At 46.9% G+C, this 21,959-nt stretch overlaps 2 protein-coding genes across 5 annotated transcripts; both read right to left on the reverse strand.

The window, feature by feature from the left end:
• Window positions 1–1,514: 1,514 nt before the first annotated feature.
• On the reverse strand, window positions 1,515–6,047 carry Mxra8 (matrix remodeling associated 8). Of its 3 annotated transcripts, none has more exons than XM_028784846.1 (10): window positions 5,958–6,047; window positions 4,938–4,958; window positions 4,525–4,818; window positions 4,168–4,269; window positions 3,573–4,043; window positions 3,119–3,277; window positions 3,000–3,039; window positions 2,851–2,927; window positions 2,697–2,777; window positions 1,515–2,532 (listed from the first exon to the last, which is right to left on the reverse strand). In XM_028784846.1, exons 1-10 carry the CDS (start codon window positions 6,004–6,006, stop codon window positions 2,507–2,509), a joined length of 1,320 nt encoding a protein of 439 aa, XP_028640679.1. In that variant the 5' UTR covers window positions 6,007–6,047; the 3' UTR covers window positions 1,515–2,506. The 3 variants fall into 3 exon arrangements, with proteins under 3 accessions (XP_028640679.1, XP_028640678.1, XP_028640680.1); XM_028784845.1 differs by having other exon boundaries at window positions 4,525–4,827; window positions 5,958–6,046; XM_028784847.1 differs by lacking the exon at window positions 4,938–4,958 and having other exon boundaries at window positions 4,525–4,827; window positions 5,958–6,039.
• Window positions 6,048–14,870: 8,823 nt separating this feature from the next.
• On the reverse strand, window positions 14,871–16,626 carry Aurkaip1 (aurora kinase A interacting protein 1). 2 transcript variants are annotated; one of them, XM_028784878.1, is made up of 4 exons: window positions 16,531–16,626; window positions 15,868–15,955; window positions 15,145–15,590; window positions 14,871–15,047 (listed from the first exon to the last, which is right to left on the reverse strand). In XM_028784878.1, the coding sequence occupies exons 2-4, from the start codon at window positions 15,920–15,922 to the stop codon at window positions 14,946–14,948; spliced, it is 603 nt and encodes a 200-aa protein (XP_028640711.1). In that variant the 5' UTR covers window positions 15,923–15,955; window positions 16,531–16,626; the 3' UTR covers window positions 14,871–14,945. The 2 variants fall into 2 exon arrangements, with proteins under 2 accessions (XP_028640711.1, XP_028640710.1); XM_028784877.1 differs by lacking the exon at window positions 16,531–16,626 and adding an exon at window positions 16,222–16,419.
• Window positions 16,627–21,959: the final 5,333 nt, after the last annotated feature.

A 21,959-nucleotide genomic window follows, 5' to 3' on the forward strand; every position in this document is an offset into this window, starting at 1 on the left:
TAAGATTAAGGATTAAGGAGAGAGGCAAGTGGATCTCTATGAGTTCTAAGCCTAGCCAGGGCTATGTAGTGAGACCTTGCCTCAAAACAAAAATAAATAAATGAATAAATAAATACTCTCTTTTGAAAAAAAAAAGGGGGGAGGTCAATTAAAGGTGTTTGCTTCCCTGTAACCCATATAGTTTAAGGGGAGAATCAACTCCTAAACATTTTTTTTTTCATTTTTTCAAGACAGGGTTTCTCTGTGTAGCTTTGGCTGTCCTGGAACTTGCTTTCAAGACCAGGCTGGCCTTGAACTAACCTTCATACATGCCGTGATGGGCATGTCCAGAATGACACACATATAAATAAGTTATTAAGTACTTAAAAGATGAGGGGTTGGCCGGGCGGTGGTGGCACACGCCTTTAATCCCAGCACTTGGGAGGCAGAGGCAGGCGGATTTCTGAGTTCGAGGCCAGCCTGGTCTACAGAGTGAGTTCCAGGACAGCCCGAGCTATAAAGGGAAACCCTGTCTCGAAAAAAACAAAAAACAAAAACAAAAAAACAAAAACAAACAAAACAAAACAAAAACAAACCACTGACTTCTCTTCCAGAGGGCCCAGGTTCAATTCTCAGCACCCTATAGCTGCTGACAACCATCTGTAACTCCAGATCTAAGGAATTCAAAACCTATCTTCCATGGGCACTGCACACATGAGGTACATAGACAAACAGACAGGCAGAAACGCTCATATATATATAAAATGATAAATTTTCAAAGGCTTTTAATATACTTGTTTTAATTTATGTGTATTGATATTTTGCTTGCATGAATATCTGTGTGGGGGTGTTGGATATAACTCCTTGGGAATGGAGTTACAGACAGTTGTGAGCTGTCCTGTAGGTGCTGGGAATTGAACCTGGGTCCTCTGGAAGAGCAGCCAGTACTCTTAACTGCTGAGCCATCTCTCTAGTCCCAATTTTTTAAAAGAGAGGGGGGAGGTGGGAAAGAGGTCTATGGCCTCTCTTAGCTGCTTTTTCACAAAACTCTGAGTCTGCTGAGGTCACACAATCAGTGCCTAGCTTTAACTATCCCCAGGGGAACAGTACCTGAAAACCAATACCTGATCCTATTGACCAAGGCTTGCCTCTTGGGGCTCTTTCTGCCCAAATCTCCTCAGATTTGTATCCTTGGGGAACATGCCTGCATATCTTTTCGTCTTCCTTTTACTCCATCTCAGCATCTGCTTCTCAAAGAACTGGGTTAACAGCATTTCCTTCTATGGCCAACCTCCCCCACCACCATTGTATACCTCCCCCCTCCTTGTACACACACACACGCACACACACACTTCAGAAAAGGAGCTGAAAGCTCTTCAACATGGAAAATGGATTTCAGTGTCATAGGACCTAGACAAAGACCTTCCACCCAAGGGAATAAGGAAGGACAGTGGGACTAAAACAAAGGTTATGGGAACATCCTGGGGTTCCCAAGACCCAAACATGTCCTCCCTGAACAGAAGGAGAGCATCAGGTCCAAGACTAAAAATCAGATGTATCTTTTATTATCACATGAAAACTTCCCCAGTAGGAGCAAATAATAGCTGTTTGATGTGACAGCACAGGCCCCTCAGAACCCTCTTCACCCCATCTTCAGCCAAAACAGAGGACAAATGGGGCCCCAATCCCAGACTCCAGCCTAGGGAGGGATGTCAAGGCCAAGAGTCACATGGTACCGAGTAACTGCTGGTACAGCTCTCAGAAGGCATTCAGCAGAAAGGAATCAGAAGCAGAGAAAGGGCCATGGACCAGCCCCAAGTTGCCCAAAGCAGCAAGGAGGGCCCATGAGTCAGAACATATGACAGCAGGGCTTTGAGCAAATGCACAGACATAGTGTGATTCAGGAAGACCCCCAGGACAATGGCTAATGTGTTCAACTGGCGGCTAGGAGTCTTAAAGATTTATTTATTTTTATTTATATGCGTACATTGCAGCTGTCTTCAGACACACACTAGAAGAGTGCATCGAATCCCATTACAGACGGTTGTGAGCCACAACGTGGTTGCTGGGAATTTAACTCAGGACCTCTGGAAGAGCAGTCAGTGCTCTTAACTGCTGAGCCATCTCTCCAGCCTTAGGAGTCTTAACTAGAATCCTTAAGTGTTTTCCTAACCCTAGCAGTAAGAGGCCATGAGGGACTTTGTATTTGGTGGATATTAACAAGGTAGATCTTTGGTGTACCTTTGTTGTGTTGAAGTTGGGGATACAGCCACCAGTAGGTACAAGTAGGTGATTGAAGGGCATCAATGATACTATACCAGAGTCCCTAGGGAACCCACAGTTGCTCACCAAGATGAGGGTGATGATTCTAGGAAGAGCAAAGTACAGGCAACTGCTCTGCCAAGTTTAAGCCAAGATTCTAGGTAAGTCGGACCAGCCGCTGAGAAGAGCCAGGAATACCGCAGGAGGGTCAGGGAGATGTCCTTTGATACAGAGCTGCTGGCCCAGCCAGAAGCTCAGGGTCCATTTATTTGCAGTACTCCTTCCTGAACTCTGGAAGCCAAGAAAATGGCTAATGTCTGCTTTCTGTCCCTTAGTCCCAGTGGGAAAGTCAGCGAAGACATTTGGCATGACTTCCTAAGGCCTTCTCAGGAAAATGACAGGGGTCCCTGGAATAGGTAGAGTCTCAAGTGGGGTGAGGGGGTAAAAGTGCTCACCTTTATCCAGGTCCACATCCTTGGCAGGGAGGGGACTGTGGGCCAGCTCAGCCCTCTCCTTCAGGATGTTGTTTTTGTAATCTGGTTGGGGGAAAAAAAATAAGTGCCACCCAAAAACGTACTTTCCCTAGACCCTTGTGGCCCTCACCCCTACCTAGCTGGATATCCTCAGTCCTATATGGAGCCTGGTCCCTTGTGGCTACAGCAAACTCCACCATGTTCACATCCTTCCTAAAGGGAGACAACAGTTTAGAAGGCCTGGGCAGGGCAGGTCTGGGAGGAGAGTTGGGAAGGCAAACTCACCTCTTTGATTTCCCAGCTTTTTTGTCTGAGGTCTTGCATCCTGTGAAGAGAGAGTTATTGGGTCAGTCCCATTGTCCTCCATTAATCTGGGCCCCTCTGATCCTAGGGTCCAGCCTCACCTCTACTGTGACGATGGCGTGTAGCCAGGACTACAGTGATGAGCAGCAAGATGAAGAGCAGTAGGGTGGCCAGCACATAACCCAGTTGCTGGAAGAAATGTGAGTGGTCCTCTGGGACAATGACATTGATGATGCTGTGGCCTCGGGCCAGGGTGGGATCTAGAGGTAAGTAGCAAGCATCAGAAAACCTCTGCAAGCCAGGTGGTGGGGATGCATGCCTTTAATCTCATCACACAGGAAACCCTGTCTCAAAAAACAAAAGGAAAAAAAAAGGAGGAGGAGGAAGGGGGAAGAAAGAAAGAAAGAAAGAAGGAAGGAAAGAAAGAAAGAAAGAAAGAAAGAAAGAAAGAAAGAAAGGAAGGAAGGAAGGAAGGAAGGAAGAAAGCCTCCGCAATACCTTTAGCACTCTAGGTCACAACAGGGCCCCTTCTCAGGCGGCAGGCTGCACACACACCTGGGCTAGGAGCACTGTTGTGACCAGACCCATTGCCAGGAGAAGCACGAGCTGGTGGCTCAAAGGCAGGCTCCGTGACCTGTAGATGGAAGACTCGGCGCTCGTGGAGGCCACAGTAGTGGTGGTGCAGGTGGCAGGAATAGATGCCCTCATCAGCTGGCTCCAGCTCATCTATGTGTAAGGAGAAGTCACCGCGTGCAAAAGCGTTGGTGTTCACTGACACACGATCACGCAGGAAGGGCGGACCATAGGCGCGGCGCTCGCCAGATGCATACAGGTCAAGCAAGCGGTCAGCGCGGTCATGTGACACCCCAGGTAGCTGTCGGTCCCAATGGACCACCTGCTGCGCCTCCTCTAAGTGGTGGTCAGTCCACACGTGCGCACGGTTCACGCAAGTCATCAGTGCCGGCGCGCCATGGGCCACCACCAACACTTCCTTCTCACCGTCCCAGTATGCGCGACTTAATAGGGCTGCAGATGCATTGAGAAAGGCAGTCAGATCACCTCACAGAGGTGAAGAGGGGGAAGATTGAGAGTGGGGGCGTTAAGGAGGATAGGGATGGAAATAGCAAAGAAGGGTAAGGGGCACACTCACGATCATCTGTGACCTCGAGGCGCACAGCCAGGCTCTCATCTAGGTGGCAGTAGTGATGGTGAAGATTGCAGGTGTACACCCCTTCGTCGCCTCTCTCCACAGCTGCTTGGCAGAAGATAACCTTTGCTTGAGGGAACCCATCCTCCTCTAAATTCCCTCTCCCCTAAAATCGTCCCATCCCCTCTATGGCTCCGCCCATCCAAGGCTCCAACCTTAGGGAGGTCTCTCCTGGTCTTTCCTAGGTATCCGCCTCCCTCAACCTCTCAGCTCCTTCCAGCTACCCACCCCACCCTCGCCCCTGCCGCCAAGTTTTCAACTTCTGCCAAAGTTTCAGCCCATCACGGTTCTACAGCGTACCGCGGATGAGCAGCGAGAAGTTGCCGTCGTGGAAGGCAGAAGGCGACAGCAGGAGGCGGTCGCGATCGCGCGGCTCGTACACACGCTGTTCACCCGCCGAGTACATATCCACAAGTCGGCGCCGTTGGCTGCCTGGGCCATCGCTGAGATCCCAGTGGACCACGCGCTGGCGATCATGCAGCCGGTCTTGGGTCCACACCATGCGCGGGCTCTGGCAGCGTAGCACCGCCTGGGTTCCGGCTGCCAAGCTCACCGCAGACTCAGACACCAGAGAGTTGCTGGCTGCTGCGGTTCCTGAAGGCCCTTGTCGGGAAGGGGGAGTCAGTGGCAGAAGTCGAGATAGGAGGCAAGATTAGGAGAGGAGGAGTGGACCCTGAAGGAGTCTGGCCCACAGTTGGGTAGGGGATACTGACCTGAGGATAGGACTGCAGAGCCTGAAAGAAGAGGAGGAATAAAGCTCTAGGCATGTTTCACCTTTGCACCCCAGGACCACTTAGGGCCTCCTGCAGTCATGGCAGTTTGTTGCCATGTTACCCAATTAAACAAGTTCTTCTGGTAAAGAAGCTGCAGGAGTCGTCCACCTTCCTGGCTACACAGACAGCTCTGGTGAGTGGGAAACCAGACATCTGGCAGTGAGTAGTAGGAAGGGATGTGACTTTTTGCAGGCTTGTTCTAAAGTGTGAACTTGAAGTAGCCATGGCTACATCATAGCAACAAGTCCACCCGAACTGCTCTAGCATGACGCTGAGACAAACAGAAGCATCTGTGCTGAGCCTTTAGGAACCTTCAGACCTCAGGCATTCATAGCCCTGTCCTACCCTCCCCCACCACACACACACACACACAGAGAGAGAGAGAGAGAGAGAGAGAGAGAGAGAGAGAGAGAGAGAGAGAGAGAGAGAGAGAGAGAGAGACTGACTCTGGGTGCAGTATGTGCCCCTGCTGGCCTTTCTCAAGAGCAGAGACCCACAGTCCCAAAAGATGACATGGGGAGTCGATCTTGATCTGACACCACTGGCCCAAGATACTGCTGTGGAGAAGTGGCTGAGAGCCAGGCTTTTAAGAAAAATGTGCCTGGTCAGCAGGCCAGAGTGGGCAGGCCTGGGGGCTCTGAAAAGGGGGCTGGAACAGACACTATTAGCCCCTTAGTTGTCAGCCCCACTCGACTTCCCTCCCCACATCAGAGAGAACTGCATCCTGAGCAGCTGACCCTGGAGCCAGGGTACAGAAGGCTCTCCTCACATTCTCTCCATTTAGGCCTTCTGGGATTTCTTTGACAGTACCTGAAGGCTTCTTGTTCCCCTAAGTGAATTGCTATTTTGAGCACCCTGCCCAGTCCTTTTCTTTGATGAGGACTCTCCACCCCTCCCAACCTAAACCCAGACAGTTAAACCCACTCTCTGCCCCACACCCAGTCCCACTCTCACACTCACTCTGAAGAAGCACCAGTTTCCACAGCAGGACACAGGATAGCAGTTCCATGGCGCCTGCGCCTGCCGGGACGGCACCGTGCTTTGTCTTACTCAGCTCTAACTCCCCAGAAAAACAGCCGACCCCCTCTCCCTGCCAGCACCCGCTGACATCACGGAGCCCTGGGCCGGGCCTGCGCCCCACCCACTGCGCTGCTCTACTGCTTAGCCTCCCCCATCTTGACTGGCCTATAATGCTGCAGACTCCCTGTCGGGGGCCCAGTTGGTGGGAGGGTCTGAGTAGACGCTCGGCCAGTCACTGGTCAGTCCTGGGGAGGGGCAGTGGCTCAGTCCTGGGACAGAAGAGGAGGCCTGGATGTGAAGATTCCTGAGGCCATGTGGGTGCCAAGCATCTGGTAAACTTCCTGAGCTTCAGCAGAACTGGTATTTGAGGGTGAATGATCTGCATCCCCTGCTCTGACATTCTCCTATGTGATCAGCCAGGCCAGAGAACCTGGGCTTCTTTCTCCGTTCTTGTACTCTCCCTGCCAGATTGGGTGGCTTCCAATTTCACTTTAGCTGAAAATGGTTTTACTATGCCCTTCTCTGGGACCATAGTGAGCTCCCTGGGGACAACATGATGGCAATGTGGTCCAGTTATCTTTAGGATCAAGAACAGCCAATCATTCAGTAAGGCATGTTGGCTCACACCATTAATTCAGCACTTGGGAGGCAGAGGTGGGTGAATCTCTGAGTTTAAGGCAAACTCGGTCTTCATAGTGAGTTCCAGACCAGCCACAGCTGCAATGATGTTACCTTTCTCAAACAGAACAGAGAACAGCCAAACAGGGAAGTGAACAATAGGAACTCTGGACACTGAGGACGGAGTGTGAGTTTGCTCAGACTTTCTTTCATGACCTGATGACTGGGGCTGTCCACCTTCTTAAGGCAAACCCTAGAGTCCTGAAGCTGAGACTGGATTACTGTGATCTGGGAAACCTCCACTTAGAGAAAAGGGGAGTGGAACTCTCTCAACAGAAAGCACAAATTTGAAGCCCTGGGAAAACAAAGTCATATAAACAAATGGGAAATAACAGAGTAGCACTGTGTACCAGCCTGCTCCTACTAGTTAAGCAAACCTCAGAACAAGAAAGGAAAAGAATCCAAGAAAACCACAGAAGCCCTTAACTAGTCTAGGCCTCCTCTTTGGATATAATCGGTACAGGCCCTATCCCTGCGGGTTGGGGTGGGGTCCCCAAGTCCTCAGCCAAGCTAGAACCTCAGCCTAGCTGGCTCTTGGAGGGGAGGGGACAACAGGGAGGACCAGCTGTGAGGCTCTAGGAAGCCCCTCAGGACTTAAGGGGCCATCTCCTCTCCGGGATCTGGGCCAGGCAGAGCATGAACTTGGCCCCCAGCTCTTCCCTGGGACTTTTATTCTGGAAAAAAAGTTCTACCCAGCAGGCCATCCCCCAATCCTCCCTTTCTGGCTTTCCCTTATGTTTTCTAAATGGTGTTGCCTTACTTGCTCCAGTGTCTGCCTCTGCCCCACACTCTCCGTCTTGACCTCTGCCGCTGATCTCTGTCTCCCCTCTCCACTCTCCCATGGTTGTCCCAGGCTGCCCTTTATCCTGCTTCTTCTCATGGAGGGAAAGTGTCCAGGAAGTGATGGATAGACACATTTCTAGGTAGAGGACCGAGGAACAGGCACTAGAAGGAATCTGTTCTATACCTCTGCTAAGGTCATCTCTTTGCAGACTCCCTGATCTCAGGGCTCCACTTGAGGTTTGAGCAACTCTCAGAAACTGCAAATCCCAATAACCTATTTTCAGGTCACAGGCCAGATGCTGATATATCTATGGGAGACTCCCCAGAGACATGCATGTGGACCCTTGACCAACACTTTCCCCATCTTATCCTCTGCTTCAGGACAGAGGAGTCACAATGGACAGCAGAAGTCTGTTTGCCCTCTTCCAACTACCCCCCCACCACCACATCCTTAAGCAGGAAATAGCCACAGATGAAAACTGAAGCCAAGCAGGCAGCCTGGGCTGCTAACCAAGCCACCTGCCCCTCCCGTAGTTAAAAGCATGAGCGACTCCGTCCCTATCTATGCTGTGGAGCCCCTGGCTCCCTTCCCCTTGTCCCTTGCTTCCCAGACCCACCTAGAATTTTTGTCCCTCTAGGAAGAAAACAGATCAGGACAAAGCAAAACCACTGACTTCATGTCCAAGCCTCAGCCAATCCAGAGCCCTAGACCTAGGGCTTAGGGGTGTGGCCAGACAAGGGGTATCAGCCAGTCCACTAGGCACAAAGACTAAGAATTTGCTGTTGGCTCCTGTTCCTGGTGATTTGGACATTCCAGGCAGCCAGGCTCATTGGGGCGAAAAACCACAGGACCAGAGATTCAGGCAAGCCCAACTCCCCCACCACAGGCTTCTTAGGGTCGAAAGTAATATAATTAGACCAGACATAGGCACAAACTGAGTTGCTTATGCATCCACTGTTAATCATCCATAAAGATCCACATTGGTCTTTATTCATCCAGCACCTACCAAACACCCACTGTATACCAAGCACTCAAGATTCAGTGCTAAACTAGATGGATATACCAGTCCCTGCCCTATTGACAGACCAGCATACTTACCTTTTATAATCGATTGATTGATTGATTGATTGATTGAGAAAGGGTCTCTACATAGCCTTGGCTGCTGTGGAATTCACTATGTAGACCAGGCTGGACTTCAATTTATTGAGATCTACGTGCCTCCACTTACCGAGTACTAGAATTCAAGTCATGCACCACTACACCTGGCTTATGATCATTTAAAAAATATTTATGGTTGTTTGTGTCATCTATATGTATGTGTACTACATGAAGTGCCCTCAGAGGCTAAAGGAGGGCATTAGATCCTCTGGAACTGGAGCTACAGGTAGTTGTTAGCTGCTTTTTGGTGCTGGGAATCAAACCTGGGTCCTCTGGAAGAGCAACAAACAGTCTTAGCCACTAGACCACCTCTTACAATCATTTCTAAATAACAGAAGTGGGATAGGCATGGTAGCACATGCCTGTTACCTCAGCATTCAAGAGGCTGAGGCAGGATATCACCATCAGTCAGATGAACCTGTCTTAAAATAAATGCCACGAGAATAGGTCTCTGGGCCATCTGGATAACGAGAGGCCTGATGGCACATTAAAATACCGAGGTGGTTAGAGCTGCCACGGACAGACAAGGAAATGGTGAAAATGGTCCCTATCAAGTCTTCATGGTTAGTCTAATTCTAAGAATCCCCAAGACTATGGACATTGGTTTCTGCACCATAAAGTCCCCTGTGTGACTGTGAGCAGCATAGTCATATGCATACTTGGTCAGGCTGCATAACATTAAAAAGTGAGAGAATGTCCCTGCACCGGTGACAAAGCATCTAGCGGAGCAGATGCAAAGAGCAACTCCCTCCAGTAGCTACTCCCTCTACCTAGGGGTAAGAGTCCCACTGGGTGGGCAACAGGGCAAGGTCTGAGGGTGGCCTTTGGAAGTCCTAGTCTGCAGCCAAGACAAAATATCTTGATCTCTACAGCTTGGAGGAATGAGATTCTGTAGTGATCTTGGTGGTCTAAAAGTGGCCCACCAGACTTGGGGGATACTCTGATTTCAGGCTTTTAAGACCCTGAGCAGAGCCAGACTGTGAAATTGTAAGGAGACAAATGCAACTTGTACAGTGGTAGGGGGCCAACACAACTCCATAATAGGAGCAAGTACTCACTTCATAAGGAATGATTTACCAGTATCTACACCCCCTGGTGTCTCAGTAAGGATTGAGTAAGATAAGGGGGCTAACATGGACAAACTGCTGGGTCAAAAAAATCCTTCTGGATCTTGCTAGGATCTGCATGAACCCCTCATGTCCAAGAGGTGAAGACCAGAAGGTCCATGTGCACCCCAGTCCATAATATTTACCATTCTACCCTCAGACTGGTTCAGGAGATTTTTGTGAAGGAGTTGAACCCAAGCCTTTGTACATCAAAGCAGACACTTCATCACTGAACTGCATCCCTGGAGTGTTCTCTGTGAGCTCTGACCCATTTCCAAGAAGTAGCTACTTGCATGCATATCTGTTGTTTCTTCAAGGGTCCAGACCATTTTCCCCATTGCATTTCCTACACCACAGGCAGAATGCTCTGTGGACCCCATTCCAAAGGCCTGGGTATGTATGTCTTTGGGAAGTACTGTCAGTTGCTAGGGCTCTGTTACCCTGGGGAGATCCAGAAGCTGCTGACCAGCTGAGAGAGACTGAGACCAAAAAACAAACAAACAAAAACATAGAAAGTAGCTGGGCAGTGGTGGCACATGCCTTTAATCCCAGCACTTGGGAGGCAGAGACAGGTGGATTTCTGAGTTTGAGGCCAGCCTGGTCTACAGAGTGAGTTCCAGGACAGCCAGGACTACACAGAGAAACCCTATCTCGAAAAAACCTAAACAAACAAACAAACAAACAAAAAGAAAACAAAAAAAAACCATAGAAAGTTATTTCAAGGGCCAGTCAAAACTTTTATCCAGGCAGAATGTTAAGAAACCAAGACCAGGGCTGGAGAGATGGCTCAGCAGTTAAAAGCATAGACTGTTCTCTCAGAGGTCCTGAGTTCAATTCCCTGCAACCACATGGTGGCTCACAACCATCTGTAATAGGCATCTTATGCCGTCTTGTGGTGTGTCTGAGGACAGCAACAGTATATCCACATACATGGAATAAATAAATCTTAAAAAAAAGGATTTATTTATATAGTATGTATACAGTGTTCTGCCTCCAGGTCAGAAGAGGACACCAGATCTCATTATGGATAGTTGTGAGCTACCATGTGGTTACTGGGAACTGAACTCAGAACCTCTGGAAAACAGCCAGTGCTCTTAACCTCTGAGCCCATAAATAAAGCTTAAAAAAAAAAGAAAAGAAAAAAAAAGAAACCAAGACCAGCGCTTTCACCAGTCAAGGTAGACCCTATCCAGTAGTTTCTGCTTTAGTGTCCTCTGCCCCGTAGATCAGTGAGGCCAGCTGACGGTGCTCCATTGTTGAGGACAGGCAACTATGCTGCCATTGTCCTATGCTGTGATATATATGCCTTTACTGAATCATCAGCTGTTTTTAATTTTTTTTTAAAGATTCATTTATTTTTTTATTTATATGAGAACACAATTGCTGTCTTCAGACACTATAAGAGTGCATCAGATTCCATTACAGATGGTTGTGAGCCACCATGTGGTTGCTGGGAATTGAACTCAGGACCTCTGGAAAAGCAGTCAGTGCTCTTGAGCACTGAGCCATCTCTCCAGCCCAAAAATGCTTATTTTTATATAAGTGTTTTGTCTGCACATATGTATATTCACTATGTATGTATGCCTAATGCCTGTAGAAGCCACAAGAGGGTGGCTGATCTCCTGGGATTGGAATTACAGACAGTTATGACCCACTGTATGCACACTGGGAATTGAATTGAGGTCCTCTAGACAGGCAGCAAGTGCTCTTAACTACTGAGCCATCTTTCCAGCCCCTCATCAGTTTTATTTTTATTGTTGTTGTGTTAGGTATGGTGGCATATACCTTTAATCCCAGCACACAGGAGGCAAAGCCAGACTGATTTGCATAGTGAGTGCCAAATCAGCCAAAGCTTCATTGTGACACATTTTCTAAAATGAAAAGCAAAATCCAGGCATGGTGACACAAGCCTTTTATCCCAGCATTTGGGAGACTGAGGCAGAGAGATCTCTGTGAGCTGGAGGGTAGAATGGTCTACACAGCAAGAACCCAGGGCTTCAAGCATGCTCCAAAAGCACTTGACTACTGAATGACATTCCATCAGTTTATTTTGTGGCATCTGGGGATGAAACACAGGCTTTCAGGTTTGGTGGCAAGTACTTTCACCTGGTAAACTGTTTTGCAAGTTACAATTCATCTCAGTTTTAAAAAGAGAACAAAGCAGAGGTAACTTTTGGGTGTGCTGGAACTCATTCTACAGACCACGCAGGCCTCAAACTCAAGAGATCAGCCTGCCTCTGCCTCCCATACCTGGCAACCTTGAATTTCTAACCCACCCTTTGAGTGCTGGGTCTTAGATTCAGGGTTTTGTGTATGCTTGGCAAGCACCTACCAACTAAACTTACACCTTCAGCCTGTGCTAGAGTTTGCAGTACTAGGAATCAGTACTGCTCCTTCAAACCCCCAGCTGAATTTATAGGGACCCAATCCTCCCTAGGCTTCTTGATCTGGGATTCTGTAGCCCTACACTGCTCAGTTCTCCGAGTAAAAGTAGGTTGAAGAAGGAATGCCGAAGCAGCAATCTCAGTCCTAGACACAGGAATATTTTCCCAACTCCAATCCTAACCCTAATTCATGTCCTTGCCAGGACAACCCCAGCCATGGACCATGGTCCAAGGGGACCATCCTCCTTCTAGATTTTCCTCTGTATAGGATATATTGTCCTTGCTAGCCACACACTTCCCCGACAGTAGGAAGTGAGACCCATTGGAGAATCAGGCTTGCTTCATACAGCTATATACACAGAATTACAATGCCCTGGCCAATATTCTTCAGCAGAGCTAAGGATTGTTGTTATGTGGAGACCCTGAACATTTACTGGTTAAGCGATATACTAGGTAATTAAATATGCTAGCTGAGCAGGCATGTGGTGGGGATAAGCTCTCAAAAGACCACACTGAGGTAGTTATTAGCTTTTAGTCTTGGCATAAGAGTTGGGGTACCCAACATGGTTTGAAGACCACTCTTACCAATCCTGGCCTGGCTGGAATCTGAACTCTTGACAATGCTAGGAGGGGTCAGGTTGAGAAGTTGAGAGCAGAACCAAATCACAAGCCTCTCTTCATAGCGTTTTCCCAGAACAGGGAGATACCAAGGGGCTATGTGTCCCACAAGATAGAAGGTAGGAAGGATAGAGGCCCTATAGGAAAGGAGGATAGCTACTTGTGACCTAGGAGGAGGTGCAAAGATAATTATATATAATTTTTTTTCCCTCAAATTGTCTGCTGAGATCCTGGTTGGATAAAGTCTTCTAAGCCATAGGGAATAAGAATCGCATACTCAGGACTGATTCCATGAGTAGGATTGTGTGGCAATCATGTGTTCCTGTCTTGAAGGAATCCAGCAATATCTGTTGTCTTTGATCCCCATTCTAACAACTAAAAATGTCTCTAGAAGATTCAGGCCATGTTAAGAACCACAGCCCATGGGCAGACATGATGGTGGATGGCTTTAATCCTTGCCCTTGGGAGGCAGAGGCATGATGATCTTAATTTGAAGGTAGCCTAGTCTATATAGTTAGTTCCAGAACAGCCAGAACTACACAGAGACCATTTTTTAAAAAACAAACCAAACCAAAAACTGCCTGTTATTCTGTAGGAACTATGAGGTGAAGTAGCCCAGAGACTCTGCTTTTCCAGCTGGCACCCTGGGTGGAAGCCACCATGGTAGCTCAAGCTCCTGGGCCTGGGCCACACAGGCCACTCTACCATCGGGTCTTCACACTGAAGCCCACCTCCTTGGAGCTGTTCACAGTGATCCCAGAGCACTGTCTTCTAACATCTGGAAGCTTAGATCCAGACAGAAGAATCAAAATCCCATTTTTCCTCTAAAAGGAAGTGTGGGGTGAGCCACAGGGCAGCTTCTGGGCAGGGCTGGAAGGAAATACCAGGAGCAGCTGTGGACAGCCAAAAGTGCCAGCAGAATGCAAGGAGCTACAGGGTTAGACTTGGCCAGAACTGGATCAGAGAGAGCATGCTCCACTTCAACAAGGCTTGATCTCTGAGGCCCTGACCCTAGGACCCCTGGTCTGCTCACCACAGGAGGCCCAGACTTAGAAGGGTACCACAGCTGGGGAGCCCTGAAAGGAGCTTTCAGCCAGCTGCTCTGGTCCTCTGCCAGGGTCTGTGCGATGCTGCCCCCTTATGGTCACTAGTAAAAGCACAGCTACATTTAGGATTTTAGTGCTCCATCCAATCTGCTTCGGTCTTTCTGCAGAACGCACAAGGCCTTTTTCGGATCATGCCTTTAGAGACCTGTTCACTGGTTCACATTCATTGGTCAGGGGTCCAGCTAGATCCCCAAGGGACATCTGGTTATCAATATCATCTAGTCTACCCTAGATTTGTTAATTCAGGTGATATCGGAGAGCAGGGTACATGAGGGCCCACATGACCTAACAGATGCACTGTTCAGTTTCCCAAGCTTATTCTTAACTCCCTCATAACTTGGTGAACAAGGGTCTTTCCAGGCCCTCAACTATTCAGAACATACACTCCTCTTGATACAGAGATACTGGAATCATGAGGGTCTCTACCTCAAGCTAGACTCTAAAACAGCATCTTCCAAAGTAAGCTGACAATGCTGAACTTACCAAAATATACCATCCAGGTAACCTTCCTGACTGGTGCTCCAGCCCACACTGAGGACTCCAGAACACAGCTGGCTGAGGAACCAAGAGGAGGCTGGAACATCTGGCAAAGCTGGCAACCCATGCCAATCCTCTGTCCCTGTGGCAAGATGAGACCATCCCAGCCAACAGGGCAACTTAAAAGGCTCATCAACTATAGAGGACCATGTGCCACCTCTTGAGACACCTGAGCTTCCCTCCTGAGTCCTCACAGATCATCTCTTACTTCACCACTCCCCCTAACCCAGGTACCCCTCAGCTCCAAGGCCACTCAGGCCACTCTACCGTTAATTAGTATTCACACTGAAGCCCACACCCCTGGAGCTGTTCACAGTGGTCACAGAGCACACATCTCTAAAGGAGGCCATCATTTCAGAGGCAGGTTAGTCAGGCTGGAGATTAAGGACCATTAGGCACCTTTAGGCCCTGGGTTCCAATGGCAGAAGTATGTTTTTACCTGAAGAAATCTCACACCAAACCAAAGAAACTCTAGGCTAGCCTAGAATAACTGAGTCCTTCCAACGTTTATTATAATGGGTCAGCAGTGAGAGAGCCAGAGGCACAGGAAACCAGACTTATTTGTTCTTCATGTAGATCTTCGGGGTCTGCCAGCTCTCAGGGGCTTCCTTCAGACCAGCCTTCAGCCAGATGCGCTTCAAGTCTTTCTCAAACTTGATCTGCAAAGGCAGAGGAGACAACAAATTTATTATTCTGAGCAAAGCCAAACACTCGTAACCACTGTCAATCTAGGTCCAAGGGAAAGCCCATATTCACCTGCTTCTTTTTCAGACGCCCTTCCCGGACTTTACGACGTAGAAACCGTGTCTTCTTGATCAGTTTACGGTACTTGTGGTGGTTCATCTTCCGTCTTCGGATCTTCAGCACATTTTTGCACTGCACTGGAGTGGCATCCCAGACTTCCCTGACTCCCTGCTTGGCTTTTTCCTCCCCCTGGCTAGGTGGACATTTGTAGAATTGGGAAGGAGCCAGAGTCATTGGGACCTCAACATTCAGTCTGGGCAATAGGTACTGAACAGTCAGCCAGCTCTCTAGAGGACTGATGGCCATCTTCCTGGGGACCAGGAACTCCTCAAGCTCTAACTGGGCCTTCTTACCAGGGAGGGAGGCAGCCCGACTTGGGCTTGCAGGCTGCAAACTGTAAAGGGGTCGAAAAGCATGGCTGCCAATCACCCCGGAGCCAGGCCAGGAACGACTGAAACCTGGGGAAACAACACAGTTACTACTAGTGAGATCACAACAGATCAGAACACCATTACTACCCAGTCTAGAGCAACACGTATACCCAAATGGGAAGATCTGCACTCTATTCTTCGGTCTTTAGTTATGAATGTACCCCTACATACAACATAGAAGTTCACAGGAAAAAGGTTGTGGTCAGGCTCGTATTTCCAGTAGCGACTACTTGAAGGCGAGCTGGGCCACTATGATTCCCATCCCCCAACCTAGGCGTGGATTCTGCGTCCAAGAGCCTCTTACCTGCCCAGGGAACAACAGTCCTGACCAGCTGTGAAGTCAGGCGCGCCAGGAACATGGTGAGCTGTTGGTCAGGCCGCAGTGCTCAAAGCTAGAATACAGGTACCAGTTGAGGTCACTCAGCGGCGGTGGACAGTGCTCTCAGCCGTCACCGACTGGCCAGGCTGCATGCCTCACATATCCCATCACCCTGGGTCCCCCTGACCAGCAATGAGGAGACATCTTCAAAAGTCGCTCTTAGCTTAAATCCTGTCCCTACTTATCTCCACCAGTGTGATCCTTGTAAGCCATCCACCCACTGTTTCTGCTCAGGCACCAAAACCCACAGCGCAGGGCAATATCGACACTCGCACGCACCAAACAAACGCAGGCCAACGAAGCCCAGCCGCCTCTCATCTTTTAAGCTCCCCAACAGGCTCGCTCTCTCTCTCTTTCTCAAGCTTCCGACCCGCCTACCGAATCCCGGAAGTTAGGACTTATCATTTCTCCTAGGTCCTTGACCACTTCCGGTTCCTGATACTACCCAGCGCCCTCTGGCGCCCGATTCGGTGCTAAAACGTTCCTTGAGTGCCTGCAAGTGATCGCTTCCGGTTAGAGGGACCGCTCCTTTAGCCGCTGTTCTCCAGCAGCACGTAAGTTCCGGATAAAAAAAACAAGCAAACCTACATCCACCCACAGTCTCGGATAGTACTCTCTGGATACACGTTGCCTTTAACAGTATTTTTTTTTTTTCGTTGTTTCGTCTCTCCCAAGCCAGTTAGCTTCCGGGTACCTCTATGGACCGTAGGACGGAGGAAGTGACGTGTGGAGCTCCTCCTGTTAGCGCGGCAGGTCGTTTAAAAGTAGTCCTGTGGGATATGCTGGTGGTAGAGTGGAGCTCTCAGCTTCCTGGGGCCTCAGGAACTCGGTTCTGTTCCTGCTCCACGGTCCTGCCTCTTTCACTTGACAACCACTTCTCCCCGCCAAACTCAAGTGAAAGAGGTCCTAGATTCTAGTGTGCTTTGGGGAAGAATTAAAAATCCCCATACAACTTAAAAGCAGCTTCTTCAGAATATGGGTGCTGCTTCCCTTGGCCAAGAGCCTAGCAATCCATACTGCACCTGTGTGGACCAGAAAGACACACGATGGACAGGGTGCCAGCTTTAGGGCACGTGCAAAACTAAGGTTCGCCTTCATTTGAGGAACTACTTATGCCTTGCATAAGGGATTTCTGGGGATTCTTAGCAGAAAGTGGCCAAGTACCTCATTCCCAGCATTAAATACCTAGCTGAAAGTTACATACACCAGTAAGAGGGCAGAAATTGCAGGCTCTAGTCCCAGCTCTGTAACTGAGGTCACAAAGTGATGTTGCATGTACACCACCTTCCAGAGGTGATGCTGGAGATATTTATGTCTTTTCTAATGGTGTTTCAAGAGGGGAGGCACAATGTGAATGTGCATATGCCAGAGCACACATGTAGAGGTCAAAGAACAACTCAGTTCTCCTCTTCCACCTTTAAGTAAGTGAATTCCAAGGATCTTATTCAAATTGTCAGGTTTATGTGGCAAGCACTTAACCCACTGAGCCATCCATTGCACTGGCCCAAACAGGAAGACAGTTCACGCACATTAGTCTCTATCTTCAGTTCTCAGACTCTCCCCCTGGGTTTAGCCACAAAAGGCAAATGGTGCCCTATAGATTCCACCCCTCACCTTGGTGCTCCCAGTCCTCAACATGGCCAGCTTTTATTTAATGATGTTTCTTTTCCTGGACTCTTATCTAGTTAGATAAAAATGAAAAAACCTAACTAAAGGTCCAAGGAGATGAATAAATCCAGAGAGGTGGTCATCTTCACAACAATCCAGATAAGGACAAGGCTTCTTGGAGTCAGGGACCAATTAAGAGAAAGGGCAAGTGGAAACTGTCTTGGGAACAGATCAACCAAATCTTTTGTTTTGGAAACAGATCAACCAGAGCACCCTTACACAATCCCAGAAACTAGCTAGTTTCTGGTCTTCCAGGAGGTGAGTAAAGTTAACCTCGTTAAGATCCCTATACTTTGTTGGATGGTGGTGGCTCATGCCTTTAATCCCAGCACTTGGGAGGCAGGGGCAGATGGATCTCTTTTGAGTTCGAGACAAGCCTGGTCTACAGATTGAATTCTAGGACAGCCAGGGCTACACAGAGAAACCTGCTCTCAAAAAACAAAACAAAACAAAACAAAACAAAAACAAACAAACAACAACAAAAAGATTCCTGTATCTCAACAGGTTCCAGGCCAAAATAGAACATGCCCAACCAGGGCAGGATAGCTGCTTGGCCATGGTGGCAATAAAACATGGGTACATAGCTGTGACACTGTGACATTGCACTGCTATTGTAAGCCAGCCTTGCTAAGCCAGATCAGGAACTGCAAAGGTCAATCCTTCATAAAAACTTTAGGAGAAAAGTATTGCTGGGGCTGAAAAGATGGCTTGATGGTTAAGAGTACTTCCTATTCTTCCATAGGATTTTAGTTTGTTCCCAATCAGAAAGCACAGGAAGGTGATCTCTAAGTTCTAGGTTAGCCTGGTCTACATAGTAAAACCCTGTTTAAAAGAAAAAAAGATCAGTGGTAGAAGATTTGGGGGGAGGGTGTGTGTGTTGTTTTCTTTAAAGTATAAAGACAAATTTAAAAGTGTGAATGGCCAAAGGCAGCCCCACACTGGGGCCTGCCTGTTGCAACCTAGGTGGAGGAGCCACAGTTTTGGGCCACAGAAGCCAAATACTGACTGGCTTGTATCAGTCAGGGTACCTGCCTTACTTAAGCCTGATGATGGAGGCCAGCACATCTTACTCTAACACAATAGTTAGCTGTGAAGCTTGTTGAACATTGTCCATTTTATTTTTAATTTTTTATTGTTTTGAAATTTACTAGATCTATTCATTGCTTGTATGTATGTATGTATGTATGTATGTATGTAAACCAAGTTCATGATTTGTGTCAATGGAGGCCTTTAGGGCACTGGATTCTCTGGAACAAGAGTTGTGAGCCTTACAGTTTGGGTGCTAGGAACTAAGCTTGGATCCTCTGGAAGAGAGACACCAAGCCTTCTCTCTAGCCCTTATTATTTTACATTATGATAAGGTTTTTTTTTTCTTCAAGTAATCCAGTCAGTCTCAAATTCATTATACAGTTCAGGATAATCCTATACTATTGATACTCCTGCCTGTGTCTCAAAAGTGCTAGAATTATAACCATGTACCACCATACCTGGCTTATGCAGTGCTGGGGAATCAAGCCCAGGGCTTTGTACAAGTTAAACAAGCATGCAACTATAGTTGAAAATTTAATAAAATTTAATAAATCTAATATGTACCTGACATAAACTCTGAGTAATGGCATACCTAGACTTTGAAGTAATCTTTTATAATCAGTGATTGTTATCTGAGACTTACGGAGTTGCTTTTCCTATAGGAGATTCAAAACCTTTGCATGACTTCAGTAGCAAAAGACATTTCTGGCAAATCAGAAAGTCTTGTAATAGCTGATAATTGCTTAGGTAATGTGCTCCTTCAAAACAATTCTCAGATCAGGTCAAAGGATCTGGTATTCACTGACTTCCTAAAGATACCTTTTGTGTAACAATCAATAAAAACACTTCTACAGAGGCTGTTACAGGGTTCAGTCCACAGAGGCTGACTGCCCTGCTCCTTCAAGGCTTCATTACATCTTTCTCTTTCTCTCTTTAATCATTCCATGTGAAACAGTTTACCAGCATTTGTGCCCAATATGTGGGGTTTGAAGGAAAGAGAGGAGCAGAATACTCCAGGACTAGAGGTAAAGCACACTCACAGGTAAGCGAGACTCCAGGGATTGGTAGAAACATGGGGGAACTTCCCATCTCAGGAGTGGTGGTGCTAAAATGCTTGTTAAAAGGTAGTGGAGTAAAGAAAAACAACTTACAGAGCTTAGTAAAGAAAAACAACTTACAGAGCTTTTAATACTAATCAAGTAGCATTGCTATTGGTTTCAGACAACTCACTGTCAATTAAAAGAGTTGAGAGCTTTGAGGTGAGTTCATCAAAGAGAAGAAGCTGTACCTAAAGATTTAGTCTTCATGTAAATTAATTTCCAGCTTTGGAGCTGCTGCAGAGTAAAGAAAGAAGGTTCTATTAGATGTGGAATACGGAAATGAGGAGGAGGACATGCTGGCCAGGAACTGTCAGTCAGCAGAATGTTGTCTAGAGGAAGATAAAACTGTTTCAGGGCTGGAGAGATGGCTCAGCTGTTAAGATCACTGTCTGCTCTTCCCAGGAGTCCTGAGTTCAATTCTCAGCAACCACACTGGTAGCTCACAACCATCTATACTGGAATCTGATGCCCTAACCCTGGCATGCAGGTGTACATGCAGATAGAACACTCATACACAGCAAAATAAAACAAAGCATTGTTTTGTAGGAAGACATGAAGAGGGCCCAGAAGCTAGAGATGAACCTCCTCCTGTTACATGAACACAGACTTAGAAAAGTGAAAAACTGAATTTGCACAATTGCAAAATTACAGATTGCAGGTAAGGCTCCAGAGACTAGAACTAAAGAAGGAAAAAGGATCTTCCTGGTAGAATTTTTTAATCAGGTACCTCTAGAGGCTTCTTATGAAGGAACTGAGTAGTAGTTTCCTAAGGTCATAAAGAGACTGCCTCATGTGTTTCCAGTCAGTATCCAGCAAATGCCTAAAAATAACCAATATCCTCAAGGTTATGTTCAAATTAGTTGGAAACCTATAGAAAAGACACATCTGAGGTCAGGAAGCACCAGTGGCATATGGAAGAATTTTAGAATTTTCTTGTTATTTGTTTGATTTTTGTTTAAATTTTTTTATTTTTCCCTCATAGCAGAAATAACAACTATCAATGATCCCTTCAAGGAAAAAAAAAAAAATCAAAACAAGCCCAACTTCTATTACAGAAACAATCAAAACCAGGGTATAGTACTAAGCCAACACTTAAATTTCCACAGGTATTAGTCACTCATGACATGATGGTCATCTAATTAATACTTAATTGAATGTTTAATTTTCATAGTAAATAAACTCAAAGAGCAAAATTCCTAATTTTGAACTATATCATTGGATACCTTCTTATCTGTTTATATACTGAAGATTTGTCTCTGCTCTTTGGTTGTTGTCTGGAAACTCTTGGTTAAATTCTATAAACATGTAACACCTGGAATAGAACAGCTTATTAAATAATGTGGTTGCCAAGGTGATAGCTCATAGAAATAATCTCTGACTGATAAAAAGCTTACACTGATTTTTTTACAAAGATGACTTCAAAGCCTAGGTGCACCATCACTCAGGGTTAGTGTTAGGGAGTTTATGCCAGGTACAACGCTCTATTAAATTTCCCACTACATTTAACTAAGCTACATTTCCCAACCACTTTTATTTGAGACAGGGTCTCTCTATGTACTAGCCTGGAATTCACTAGAGACCAGGTTGGCCTCAAACTGCCTTAGTCTCCCAAGTGCTGGAATTAAAGGCTTGTCTCCATCACAGCAATTCTTTTTAAAAAAAAATTTAGTAGTTAATGTGTCATGTTGGTTTTTTTTTTTTACACTATTTTCTATGTTCTCAGAGTTACTGGAGTACTATACACAATGAAGAAAAAGCTATATAGTTGAGTGCCTCCTGCATCAAATAAAGTGAACAGTGAACAACAGTATCACTGCCTGAACCATAGGGTTCTTGATGCGGAGTATATGGACAAGGCAAAACATCCAGTGGCGTCTGTACCCTGTGCTACACAGATCGCCTTAGAGCAATGGTTTGTATCCTTCTTGAAGCTGTGACCCTTTAATATAGTTTAATATTGTGGAGACCCCAACCATAAAATTATGTTCATCACTATTTCATAAGCTAATTTTGCTAGTTATGAGCTGTAACTTAAATTATCTGTGTTCTGAGGATCTTCTGCAACCTCTGTGAAAAAAAATGCCATTCAACCCCAAAGGGGTAGAGACCCACAGTTAAGAACTACTGCCTTAGAGGGAAGGAAAAGGTTGATCATACCACCCTAACACAAAAGCTACCAGGATAAACTGCTTTCTCTCACTAGGGCCCGTAAATTATTTA

Source organism: Grammomys surdaster, unplaced genomic scaffold, assembly GCF_004785775.1.
Source record: "Grammomys surdaster isolate TR1022 unplaced genomic scaffold, NIH_TR_1.0 124903, whole genome shotgun sequence".
In the NCBI taxonomy this organism is placed as follows: domain Eukaryota; kingdom Metazoa; phylum Chordata; class Mammalia; order Rodentia; family Muridae; genus Grammomys; species Grammomys surdaster.

Coding starts and splice junctions, on each gene's coding strand:
- Mxra8 (XM_028784845.1), bottom strand. CDS start 6,006: ATGGAACTGCTATCCTGTGTCCTGCTGTGGAAACTGGTGCTTCTTCAG. Junction 4,044..4,167: donor CCTCGAGGTCACAGATGATC/GTGAGTGTGCCC, acceptor ATGCATCTGCAG/CCCTATTAAGTCGCGCATAC. Junction 2,778..2,850: donor GACTGAGGATATCCAGCTAG/GTAGGGGTGAGG, acceptor TCCCCCAACCAG/ATTACAAAAACAACATCCTG.
- Aurkaip1 (XM_028784878.1), bottom strand. CDS start 15,922: ATGTTCCTGGCGCGCCTGACTTCACAGCTGGTCAGGACTGTTGTTCCC. Junction 15,591..15,867: donor GACTGTTGTTCCCTGGGCAG/GTAAGAGGCTCT, acceptor TTGTTTCCCCAG/GTTTCAGTCGTTCCTGGCCT. Junction 15,048..15,144: donor GGCGTCTGAAAAAGAAGCAG/GTGAATATGGGC, acceptor CTGCCTTTGCAG/ATCAAGTTTGAGAAAGACTT.